At 45.3% G+C, this 12,119-nt stretch overlaps 1 protein-coding gene across 2 annotated transcripts in view; it reads right to left on the reverse strand.

The window, feature by feature from the left end:
• Positions 1 to 12,119, reverse strand: part of GNB1 (G protein subunit beta 1) — a 78,716-nt gene that overhangs the window by 15,555 nt on the left and 51,042 nt on the right. For both annotated transcript variants that reach the window (XM_025285760.3, XM_025285759.3), the window contains 3 exons: positions 6,680 to 6,782; positions 2,732 to 2,770; positions 1,088 to 1,194 (listed from right to left, as the gene is read on the reverse strand). In XM_025285760.3, the coding sequence (XP_025141545.1) occupies positions 1,088 to 1,194; positions 2,732 to 2,770; positions 6,680 to 6,736 (203 nt within the window). In that variant the 5' untranslated portion in view covers positions 6,737 to 6,782. The remainder of the gene's footprint in view (positions 1 to 1,087; positions 1,195 to 2,731; positions 2,771 to 6,679; positions 6,783 to 12,119) is intronic.

The raw sequence follows: 12,119 nt of genomic DNA on the forward strand, positions 1-12,119 counted from the left end.
TACCATCTATTTTTTTAGAAAAGAGTCTAAGATGGATGGATTAGTAAGGGCAATTTTCCTTTTTTCCTCTTCTATTCTTTCTGATCATTGCCATCATTAACAGGATCTAAGTTAGCTCTCATTTGCATTCGGAATTATATGGGATACTGTACAGAACAAGCTAAAAATAGAATCTTTTGTTCTATAGCTGTGGACACACTAAAGCAGCCAATTTCACGAACAAAGAAAAAAAATACCAAGCAGAAAATTCCTGACAATTAAAACATTAAAAAAATGCAACTCAGAGAAAAGCATCTGATGCTCAAAGTATAACATGATAGGTATCTGAAAAAACACATTACAGTCACAACATCACATGGCTTTTTCTTTAATTATTTGGGAGGCAAAGTAGAGAAAGATTCCCAGTACCCTCCAACAGGAAGATAGAAGGAGCTGGATGGATTTCATTTCAGCAATGCTGCAGCTGAAGGGAAACAGGGGACGAGGAAGGGGAAGGAGGCCCAGAGAGGAATGGTGACTAGTCACTTAGAAAAAGGTGTGAACACAGGCAGAATTCAAGGAACAGAGAGATCGCTAGAGAAAAGCGGGTGGGGCGGGCAGGCCAGGGAGAGGCAGAGACAGCACATCTCATGCACAAGCTCTGTGCCCCATTGCAGGCCCTCAGGACACACACGTCACTGTTTTAACTCTCCTGACACCACATGGACTGGCTTCTGATCCCTGAACCAAGTCACCAAAACCAGGAGAGGATGTGGTCACGAGGCCACGAGAACAGGCTGGAAAGAAGAGCCATGGCACAGTGGGCAGGTCACCCCTCAAGATGGCACAGAGGGGACAGGTCAGTCCCCCGGTGACACAGAGAACAGGTACCCCCCCCACCCAAGGTGGCACGGGTGCTGTGCCATGGAGCTGGGAAGACAAAGTTGAGGGGAGGGTGGTGACAGGGGAACAGCAGCGTGGCCAGCTGTCCTGCCTGCTACATGTCTGACAGCAGTGCCCAGTTTTTTCTTTACCAATCCCAGCCTGTGAGCTCCGGCCCCAACCCCCAACCATGAATGCCCACATGCCCGCGTTCCCGCCCACACACCTGGAGTCGGTGCCCCAGTGCATGGCATAGATCTTGGCCAAGTGTCCCCTCAGCGTCCTCCTGGTGCGCATCTGGATTCTTCCCACAGGGTCGATGTTGTTTGTGATCTTAAAAATAAAAGTTACCAAGAATTAACACTATGGGAGGCACACCCTCCCCCGGCCCCCCCCTGCTGAAGTCTCCTTCACGCCCATACTGCTCAGTGACACCACCGCCCTGGATGGCTGTGCCTGCCTGGCTCCTGCCAGTCAGCCCAGCCTCGCTCCATTGTGAGGCCCCACAATGCTGAGGCGCAGCAGCTTGGTGCTGGCCCAGAGCCTCCTCCTCCCATCAGCACGCTAACTGGCCATCCAGGCCCAGCTCCTCCTGCCTCTGTCCGGCCCTCAAAGGCTGCTCTTCCTCCTAATTACAGCCTCCTCACCATCTAACAGGGCTCCAGGAACATAGACCGCTTGGTGCTGTGTGTGCTGAGCTGGACAAAAGTGGTCATCTCTTCTGCACTCTGGAGTTTAAGGCACAAAATTGCATGTGCACACCTACTGTTCACCCAACACACAAGAACCTGATGTCCATGACTCTGGATCGACAAATGGAGCAAGTGTGTCACCATAGTGGGCTTTAAAAAACGTGGAGTCCAAAGTGCATCTGAGAATTCAAATGTAGGTGATCCCAGCAGTCTAACTTTAACTTACTGTTTAACCCCAATTAAACAGTAGCTTCTAAAGCATTGAGATGATGTAAAAAATGTAATCATCCTCAACAGAAGAAGGAATATAATTTTTCTTTCACATTTCTGTTCAGTATGAGACAAAAAATTTTTTTTTCAGTTAGGTGAAATTCACCATCTGAAAATATATAATTTAGCAATATTTAGTATATTCACAACATTGTTCCACTGTCAGCGGTATCTGGTTCCAAACCATCTTCATCATCACCCCCAAAGGAAGCCCCTCATCCACTAAGCAGTCACTCCCTACAGCCTCCTCCTCAACCCTGGGCAAGCATGAATTTATTTTCTGTCTCTACAGGGTGACCTGTTCTGGACAGTTCATATACACAGAATCACATAACATGTGACCTCCTCTCACTGAGCACCTGTGTCTCGAGGTTCACCCTCTTATGGCTGAGTAAGTCCCACTGTGTGGACAGGCTGTGTCTGGCCCTGCTCTCATCCCCCGAGGGTACACAGCTGCTGGGAGCAGTGTTGCCGGGAGCATTCGTACATCGGCTGGTCTGAGCATCAGCTCTAGTCTCTCTGGGTGTGTACCTAGGAGTGGAGCCATGGGTCATAACTGGGGTTTAAATCTGAAAATCTGCCAAACTGGACCTTAGAAACTAAAGTTCTAAGGCAGACCTAATTAGGGAGAGGAACTTCAAAACACCCATACTGAAACTGTAATAATATTTACAACTCTGACCTAAGAGGATATAATTACTTAAGGCTAGAGAGGTATTTATGTTTTATCTAAAACTCACCACAGCCTATGCCCAGCATTGACAATGACCTGCAAATGAGAACCTTCAAACAGAGGCCCCACCCTCACTGTGCACAAAGTCAGAGCAGCTCCTTCCAGAGGCCCAGAGCAGGCCCCACAAGCATCAGTCTCTACAGCAAGTCAGTGACTCTGCATCAGTGGTTCTTACCTGAGAGAGAGTCGCATCTGCACACGCCTTCCGAGCATCCTGGGAAATGACAAGGACAATGGGACATTAGTGCTGCTCCCAGAACAGGCTCCCCCAGACCCAGGCCGCAGTCTCAGTTAAAATGAAAGTCGCTTAGTTGTGTCCAACTCTTTGCGACCCCATGGATATACAGTCCATGGAATTCTCCAGGCCAGAATGCTAGAATGGGTAGCAATTCCTTTCTCCAAGGGATCTTCCCAATCCAGGGATCGAACCCAGGTCTCCCACGATGCAGGCGAATTCTTTACCAGCTGAGCCACCAGGGAAGCCCAGGAAATACTGAAGTGATGAGTAGCCTATCCCTTCTCCAGGGGATCTTCCTGACTCAGGATCAGGGTGTCCTGCACTGCAGGTGGATTCTTTACCAGCTGAGCTACACAAGGAAGCAATCTCAGAGCCTCTACCAAGAGCCTCCCCACCCTGCCTCGAGCCCAGGGCATGCTGGACACAGAACCAGCCACACACAGACACATCTCAGCCTGCAGATCACCCCCGCAACGCACAGCACCCCTGTGCCCTCACCCCTGCCCGCAGCCTCCAGCACCCCCAACAGCACTGCACCTGAGTCCTGAGTTGTGGGGCCCAAGAAACAATGTCCAGAAAGCACTGAATGGCCAGCCCAGGGAACCTCTCTTCTAGAATGTTAACTCAGGACTGCGTTTTCAAGCCAAACAATCACTGATGCTGACCTCTATGGAAAGGAGCAAAGGGTCTGGAGTCAAGGCAACCAAATCTCTGGCTGATCACATCCTGCTGCTTGCTTTCTTATCTGTGAAATGACCTTGTGAAGTAGGCAAGAAATGTAATAAAAAGGGATGTTCCTCAAGCTAATAAAGACGTCCTTGTTGTTCTAAGCGATCCAAGCTGCTAAAAAATAAATCTGGAAATCTCAAATCTGGATATGACTTTTACAAACAGAAAGCCACACATTATGAAGGGAAATGAGACACTGGCTTTGAAAGGACTCTTGAGTGTAGGAGTGGGGCCTAAGAAGAAAATTTGGGTGTAGGAATAATTTTAAAGGAAACTGACAATTTCTCATAAAACTCTGCCATTGTGTAGCCATCTGCCCACCTGCGCTCACTGATACACATCTGAACGCTCATGTGAACACTCCTGAAGGCGTCCAGGAGACCTTCTCCAGGGGCCAACAGCCTCACTGCTAATTATTTTAACTTCATGAAGCTGGTGGTAGTATTGACCAACCTAGAACATGGAGACATACTCAAAGAGATTGCTATTATAAATGTACCAAATAGCCCGATTCCAAATTCAACTTAAATTATCCTATTGGAAGCCTTTTTGCTCAGTTAATTCTGCCTATTTAATTACACAATTAAAACAGGAAAATTATATAATTGAGTATTTCTGTACCAGCACCTACTCTGGTGTCAGGACCAGGCGGAGGGGACATCCCAAGCAGCAGGTCTCCCACGTGTGGTTTTGTTATGGTCCCTGTGCTCAGTATTCACTTCTGAATACCGTTCTTACTGATATTATACAAGGCTCTCAATTTTTTAAAGTGAGTATTTAAGAAAAATTTTTGTCCACGTCATATGTGGCCAGTGGGATCTTAGTTCCCTGACCAGGGACTGAACCCAGACCACCGCAGTGAAAGCCTAGAGTCCTGACCACTAGACACCAGGGAAGGCCCTGGTTGGGACTCTTGACAAGAATTATTTTAAAGGAAAAAGCAAACCAAGGACATAAGCAGCTTTGCCCTGGTTAGTGTCCAGAGATTAAAATAGATTTTGTAATGTCCACAGCAGACTGTGATGACCCAAGAGAACAGAGAAAAGTCATTTTAGAAACTCAACACAGGACCCACAAGTGCTGGTGTACAAGTCCGCAGCACTCCTCAGGACAAGCATCTGCACTGTGCAGAAAGCCTTCGCATAGGAGCCGTCTCTGCAGCTGCTTGAGACTAACAGTGACGTTCAGCACTCTTCAGACTCGATTCCAACTAAATGGCCTGGGGCAATGTTCACAATGCCTTATTGTTTAGCCAAGGCTCCTCTCTGTCTGTGCTGAGAAAAATCACCACCCTGTCCCCTCCACAGAGGAGAACACCCTGGCCAGCAGTCAGTCAGGCCGAATCTGGGTGGATGCCCCACCAGCACAGGCCGGCACGTGGTGAGGCCATCCACCTGGGCCACAGTGACTGCCGTGCCTGCACATGCCACGCGGCCTGGGGTGCTCACTGGCAGGGTTAGCCCTGGAGCTCCCCTTCATCTGTCAGAAGCTCGCGGGTCTAAGACGCACCACGTTTCAGTCAGCATTCCTCACAGACACCACCACAGGTCAGATGAGACGGTGCCTTGGGGTCTTTCAGCTGAAATACCAATCTAAGAAGAAGAGACCCTCCTAGCGTCACCCACCATCTCCCGTTGGACTCATTGTGTCTCCATTCTTTAACAAGTACGTGTTTCTTGGGCAAGGAGGAAAAAAGGTTTTCCTTAGTTAGAGAAAGTCTTCCATTCCCGTTTGATGTACTGCCAGTTCTGTTTTGTGCAAAGAAAAGAAACCAGCAGGGCTTCAAAGGCAGGCCTGTTCAGCTCTCCGGCTCTACCTACGGACGATCCATGGGGAGGGGACGCCACGAAGACGCCAGAGGTGCACACTGAGGCAGTTTTGTGCTCGAGACGTTGAATTGGCAAGACTCAGCACCAAGAGCGTAATGCAATAAACGTACTTATTAATTACATGTCAATATGGTAATCTTTTATATATACTGGTTTAGATACAGTTGCTAAAAATTAATCCTACTGGTTTCCTAATACAGTTTTCAAGTATACGTGGCTCACAGGACAGACCTATCCCCTGTGAGGAGGGCTGCATGTGCTTCACAGAAATTGGGTTGAGATGCAACACTCACTTTCAACCCTTATTTTTTCCCACAATATTTGGAATTTTTTTTTAACCTATACCATACAAACTTTATTTGCTACAAATAGATCTGAACCCACTATTTATGAACAACAACTTGTTGTTAGAAAAACAAAGTTCTGATTTCTATATTCCAGAGTGTGGCTGGACGTATTAAACAAATCTGCTAAGTCTTCCTTATTCTTATTGAGATATATTGTATCTTTTAAATGTTGAGATTGGAAATTCTTACAGTAGAAGGATCTCTTCTGTCTCCTCTTTGATGCATATCTCAAATAATCCCCTTATCTTTTCTCAAGCTCAGTTAAGAAGCTGGCTAAAATGACACTGGTCTTTCCTTCCAATTACCATCAAGCCCTTGGAGCATATAATTGGTCATTTAACAGGACATAATTTCAAAGGTTCCCCTTTGAAATACCTGTGGCTCTGCAGCATGCCTCTGCAAACCCACCCAGCAGACTGCATGGAGGGGTGGTGAGGAGGTGCTGGACAACTCTGCAACTGTCCTTCTTTCCAACAGGCAGCTGGACGGGACCCAACCATTTTTATCTTCAAGTCAGCGTCTCTGTTCTAACAGCCAAAACCCTCCCTAGGGAGCACTCAACAAATCACCCACACCTAGAATACTTCCATTGTTGTTGCTACTTGTGCTTCTAAACAAGTTTCCTGCCCTCAACTCAGGGGTCACAGTGGGGAAGCAGACACCACACTCTGTACGGTGACCAAAAGAAGGTCCCGAAGCCAATTCCCAAGGTTAAGAAAAAAGGCTCTGAAAGATGTCTGTAATTTCTATGGAAACATTCTAGGTGTATTCAAGTAACAATATACTAGAAAAAAATCCTGAAAATAAGGTGCTAGGCCAAACATCTGGATCTATAGTTTCTACATCCTGGGCCAATTAAGATTCAATTTCAATCCAAAACAAGGAATAGCCATTCTGAAACCCATCTTTCCCTAAAACAGTAACATCACACCCGAAATCCAAATGATCAATGAAACGAAGCACACAGGCAGTTTACGTACTCTAATTTGGTTTTTAAGCTGTTCGGCCTCCTGCCGTAACTGGTCAAGTTCACTCATCTTCTAATCTTAGTGCTCTTCAAAGCCACCTCAAAGAATCTGAGATCTGAAAGAGAAAAACAAGTACCCAAAATGAATAAACAATGATTGAGTCATTTAATGAAGCTGGTGAGAAAAGGGAATTGAAATTTTGAGAGCTGTGGTTTCATTATAAGTCAGAGAACTTTTCTTTAGCCTTCATCAGAACATGTAAAATGCCCACAAGGGCTGGGTCAACAGAGTGTAACTACTGTTGTACATGAACCTCGAAAAATGACAGTGTTCAGCAGACAGTGCAGAAGGTGGTGGTGGGCTGAAAGAAAGTCTGTCTAGAAGCAGTTTTCACGGAGGATCTGGACTTCACTATTAACTCAAGAACCTAAGGGTGATGTTTAGAACAGCTCTCACGTGAAAACTCAGGGCAGTTAGTTCAGGATGGGGCACAGCGGCCACCTGGCAACCTAGCACCTCAAAGGCATGTTGATGACCCTGAACCCATGACTGCCCAGAGGACATCAGCAGGTCACACAGCAAACCCAGAAGGACTCAGCTTGGTGTCCAGGCCTCTGATTCAGGACAACTTACTCTACTCTCCCACCAAAATGTGCTCTGGGATCCCAGGAGACTCAGAAGCATCACTGCAGCCCTTCCAGGCCAGGCGCAAGAGGGCTCAGTACAAGCAACCCTGTTGCCCACTCCTGCCCCAGCCCCACCCCTAGGTTCATGAGACACTATTCTTGAAATCACAGTCAAAACAAAATTATCTGTTAAACAAGAGATGTGTTTTCCCGGGGGAATGCCATAGTTGGGGGTTGCATTTCTGACCAAGAACATAGCTGTTAAGGCAATCCTAACTGTGACCAACGTATCACAAAGCCAAAGAAACAATCACAAACATCTTTTAATCACTTAAGAACACAATCAGCTCCCACCTGCAAGCACAGCATATTGCAAGGGCCTCAATTTCGTACGCAAATACAGGCGGGGAGATCCTTCCCTCCTAGATTTTGTGTGAAAGTCACAAGGTTATTATAATATACACCAGATATTTAATTAACAGTGGTCCTTTATTTTCTTGAGACTGGAGCACATCTGGGGGAAATTATCTGGATGACCCAAGAAACACAGTTGTTAGTTCCCAATCTAGACAGACTTTAGAATTTCTTTTTCCTCACAAAAGCATTCAAAATAATTGTGATATGGTTTGTATTGATGTATATTTATTGAAAAAATAAGAACACTTTCCCCAGTAAAAAGCACCTTTGAAAAGCATGTTACATCCTGGTTGCTGCCCTCACCTGCCCCTGCAGCCCTGGTCTATTCACGGAACAAATCCCACTGGCTGCTGGGCACACTGCGCAGGAAGCACAGAAGTGCTGGGCTTCCAGAGACAGCAAGGCCCTAGCACTGACCCTAAAAGGGGTCTGCACCACTGCCAGGAAAGGACTAATGGGGAGGGCCGGGACGTGGGGCTGAGGCATCTTGGTAGGACAGTCAAAGGCAGGGGAGGCAAGCCCAAGTGACGAGAGAGGCGCTGCTTCAAGCGGTGCTGTAAGTTTCACTCTCGCAGACCCCCGGCACCTCCCTGGACAAGTGGAGCTCAGCTGAAGTTACCCTCCACGATAACTGGGCTGATTCTCGCGTCTTCACATATAAACTCAAAGGACTGCAGCTGATGAATATTAATGTGTGAAAATAACAGGGCCAAGAGAACACGAAATCATTTTAAAATAGAAAGCTGTGCTGATGTGCCCCTGAGCTTCCAGACTGTGCTGCACACCCAACCCTCCTGAGCACGTGCATCCACACGTGATCAGTTATTATCATAAGGAACAGTCTGCTGAGTCGGGGGTAGTTTTGCCCCAGTAACACTCCCACCCCCATCAGTAAAGAACTGTTCTTAGTCTGTGGATAAGCGACTTCCTTCAATCCTTCCAAAATCCACATGAAGAAAACAACTAACATTATCATGAGGTACACTGAATTAAATGGTGAGCTTTAGCCAATAAACCATACATTCTGATCTTAATTTAAACACTAAAAAGCCGAGCTAGTTTTTAAGTAAGGAAAAAACCAATAAATTCCTAGGATCAAGATAAACAGGTCAAGACCCAAATTCTAGTATTAGGTGGAATAGCTCTTGAGATCTTAAAATTAAATATTTCTTTTAACTAGATGCTCTTTTTTACATATTATAAAAGAATCTATACATGATAATCATCCAGATGTATTGCTTCAAACTAGAGAAATTAATTTATTGAAAACTTAAGTATCTTTAAAATGACAAACTCCAATTCAGTTACCTCACATAATTTCAGAAGCAGTAACAGTACTTGCTGACTTCAACCTTCAGCCACAAGCAGAGAGAAGAAAACCAGATCTATTTCTTTCATCATTAAATTATTAATATTGCCTTTTTTTTTTCTACAGTTGGCCTCCACTGAGGTATTTTTGCTCCTTTTTTCCACCCCACCTTCCCCCTAATACTGCCTTTTGATTAGAGCTCTGTCTGTGATCAGTGGCCACAGTTAAATCTCAAGAGACACAAAATTCGTATTTGTTAATATTTAAAGAAAAGGTGCTCAGTAGTGTCCCACTCTTTGTGACACAGTGGACTGCAGCCTGCCAGGCTCCTCTGTTCATGGGATTTTCCAGGCAAGAGTCCTAGAGTGGGTCGCCATTTCCTTCTCCAAGGGAATCTTCCCCACCCAGGGATAAAACCTAGGTCTCCAGCATTGCTGAAAGATTCTTTAACCAACTAAGCGACCAGGCTACTACCAATAAAAATAAGAGTCCAGAAAGGTCCAGCATTTTTTATCTTACAGTCTGGTGATGAAGAGAAACTACTGGCAGACATTTAAAACAAAATCCAACCATATTCTACATTCTGCATGTTGAAGAAGTTGTCTATAGAGGGACTTTCCCTGATGAAGGGGTACCCGGGGGCCCTGGGGTTCACTGTGACCTGGCACCAACCAGGGCCTCCTCCTTCCCGGGCTAATGGATACCAGACTGGCCTCACAGGATGTGCATGAAAGGACTAGGCAGTCAGGGCTCCCCCAAAGAGAAGCCGGCTCCCCAAGGACAGCAAGGAGCATGCACAGCAAACTGACAGGAAGCAGAACAACTCTGAACTCCCACAAACTGAAAGTTCACCCCAAATGCCCTTCTGTGGAGAGACAGCAAATGCAATAAATGGGGTACAGGAATGTACATAAAGGATGAAACTTCTCCTTTTGTGTTTATAAAAAGACTACACATCTATGCTGACTTAAGTAAGCAATCTTTTTTCTACATACATGAGAAAATGTTAATGGTTATTTTTGGAGAAACATAGGAATAGTGGGCAGTTCTGATTTTTCACATTATCATATATATATGGATAAGGGAAAAATAAAAATTATATATATGTATATATGTAAGTTAACCCATTATCTGGGCCTTGAACCAAGAAGCACTTACAATTTTTCCTCCATTTTTCAGTTAAAAAAAAAAAAAAGCAAACTAGTTGATATTAACCTTTTACTGGATGAACTATTAAATATCACTAATAACAATAACAAAGACACCATAAAAACCCTGAAAAACGCTCATTATATGTGAAATGAAAAACAAATGTGTGTGTAATAATTTTAGCTATTTTATGACCAAAACATAAGAACAGCATTTTTGTTAGAATTACTGGTCATATTTTTCTCTTTTTTCCAAAGGCTGGACATGCCATTCAAATTCCTTTGATGACAAAGACGAATGAACACTGAAGGTTTCACTTACGTGTGACGTCTCTGTTGCTCTCCTCACTGTCCTCAGTCCCCCAGAGCCTCCAGGAAGCCCACCATCGGTTACGTGGCCTAGGCTCCTTCTCTCCTCCAGGGCCAAAGTCACAACTAAGTACTGGCCATGCTGACTCAGCGCCCTGATCAGTCTAATCCACTAAGACAGGACCTGCTGAGAGCCTCACTTCTGTTCTTTGTGACCCACATCTGCCACTAGCTTTCACCTGTTTAGGAAACATTTTCCACAGAAATGTAACGTAAAAGCAAGTACTGTGAAATGATATGTCCAGCAGCGGCTTCGAGCAGCTTCACAGCCCAGCAAGAGCCCAGTCCTCTCCACTGTATCAAATTATAATTTGGGTTTTGGTTCTGCACAGACAAGGAAGGTGACGTCCACCCACTCACTCTCCACTCTGGTCTTCGAGTGCCGGGGTGGAGAAGAGCACTAGCGAGACCACTGCAAAGGGCTCCGGAAGCTTTTCTGTGATCAGCGATCAGATCATGAAGTGCACCCTCCACGGAGCAGCCAAGAACAGGCGGGCTCAGCCCACTGAAGGGCAGGCAGCCGAGACACCAACCACCAGGGCCCCTGCTGCACTTAACTGCCTGGGGAAGCAGCAGCCCTGATGGTACCCTGTGCCCCGGGGGCAGGAGTCTGCTGACCTGTTTGGCCAAACAGGTTCCACACCTCACCTCCAAATAAAGCAGCATCGGGAGAGAGTAGTTTGCATGAGGCATTTAAACCAATTTCACCAGCTTTTCTGTTTTTTCCCTTCATTCCCAAATCCAAGTTAACCTCCGAAATTGAGGCAGCACAACTCCACAGGGCGAGGGACAGGGCACCCCCAGGCTTCCCCGGGGTGAGGGGTAGATGCTGACAGAGTTAAGAATAAAATGCTGGGTCTGAAATTAGATTTAAAAAAACTGAGGAGGGAAACGGGAGGGCATAGAAAAACACATCCAGCCAAAACTTGGCAATTGCTTTAGTTTGGTGATAGGAGGTCCTTATGCTATTTATTAACTTCTTCTATGTTTCAATTTTCCATTAGAATAGTTTCTTTTTAAATGTTACAAGACCCTGAATCAATTTAAAATCCAAATGTACAGAAAAAACCAGGACAACCTGAATATGGTCTGGGTATCCGGTGACAAGGAGTCGCAGCTCTTCTGTTCATTCACAATAAGCTAAAACCCGTAACTATAAGACGTGCTTCTTACTTCTGAGGGAAATGAGACTCTGATAGGAAGAAGGGAGGTTAAACAAAGCTAGGAGAGTTTTGTTCAAGCTTCATGATTTTAGGTAATATTATTCTTTTAATCTATGTTTGAACATTCTCTTAGTAAATTTTTTAAAAAGTCATTATTTCTTGGTACTGTTTGACTGCAAGTATATATGAAATTTGTCATGTACCTTGTTTTAAAAATACAGACGCATAGGTATTCCTCAAGCAGATCGTATTGTATTTTGACATGGATCACGCTGCCATGTTAGCTGGCTGTTTGTGAGAGTCAGTCCCAGTAATGCCCAAATTTGTCTGAACAACTCAATGGTTGACCCTGGAGGCTTCTATGATTCAAAAGTGATAAAAAGTAAAGTTTTGATGAAACATTCATTATCTTCTAAGTAG

This window comes from Bubalus bubalis, chromosome 5 (genome assembly GCF_019923935.1).
Source record: "Bubalus bubalis isolate 160015118507 breed Murrah chromosome 5, NDDB_SH_1, whole genome shotgun sequence".
NCBI classification, from domain to species: Eukaryota; Metazoa; Chordata; class Mammalia; order Artiodactyla; family Bovidae; genus Bubalus; species Bubalus bubalis.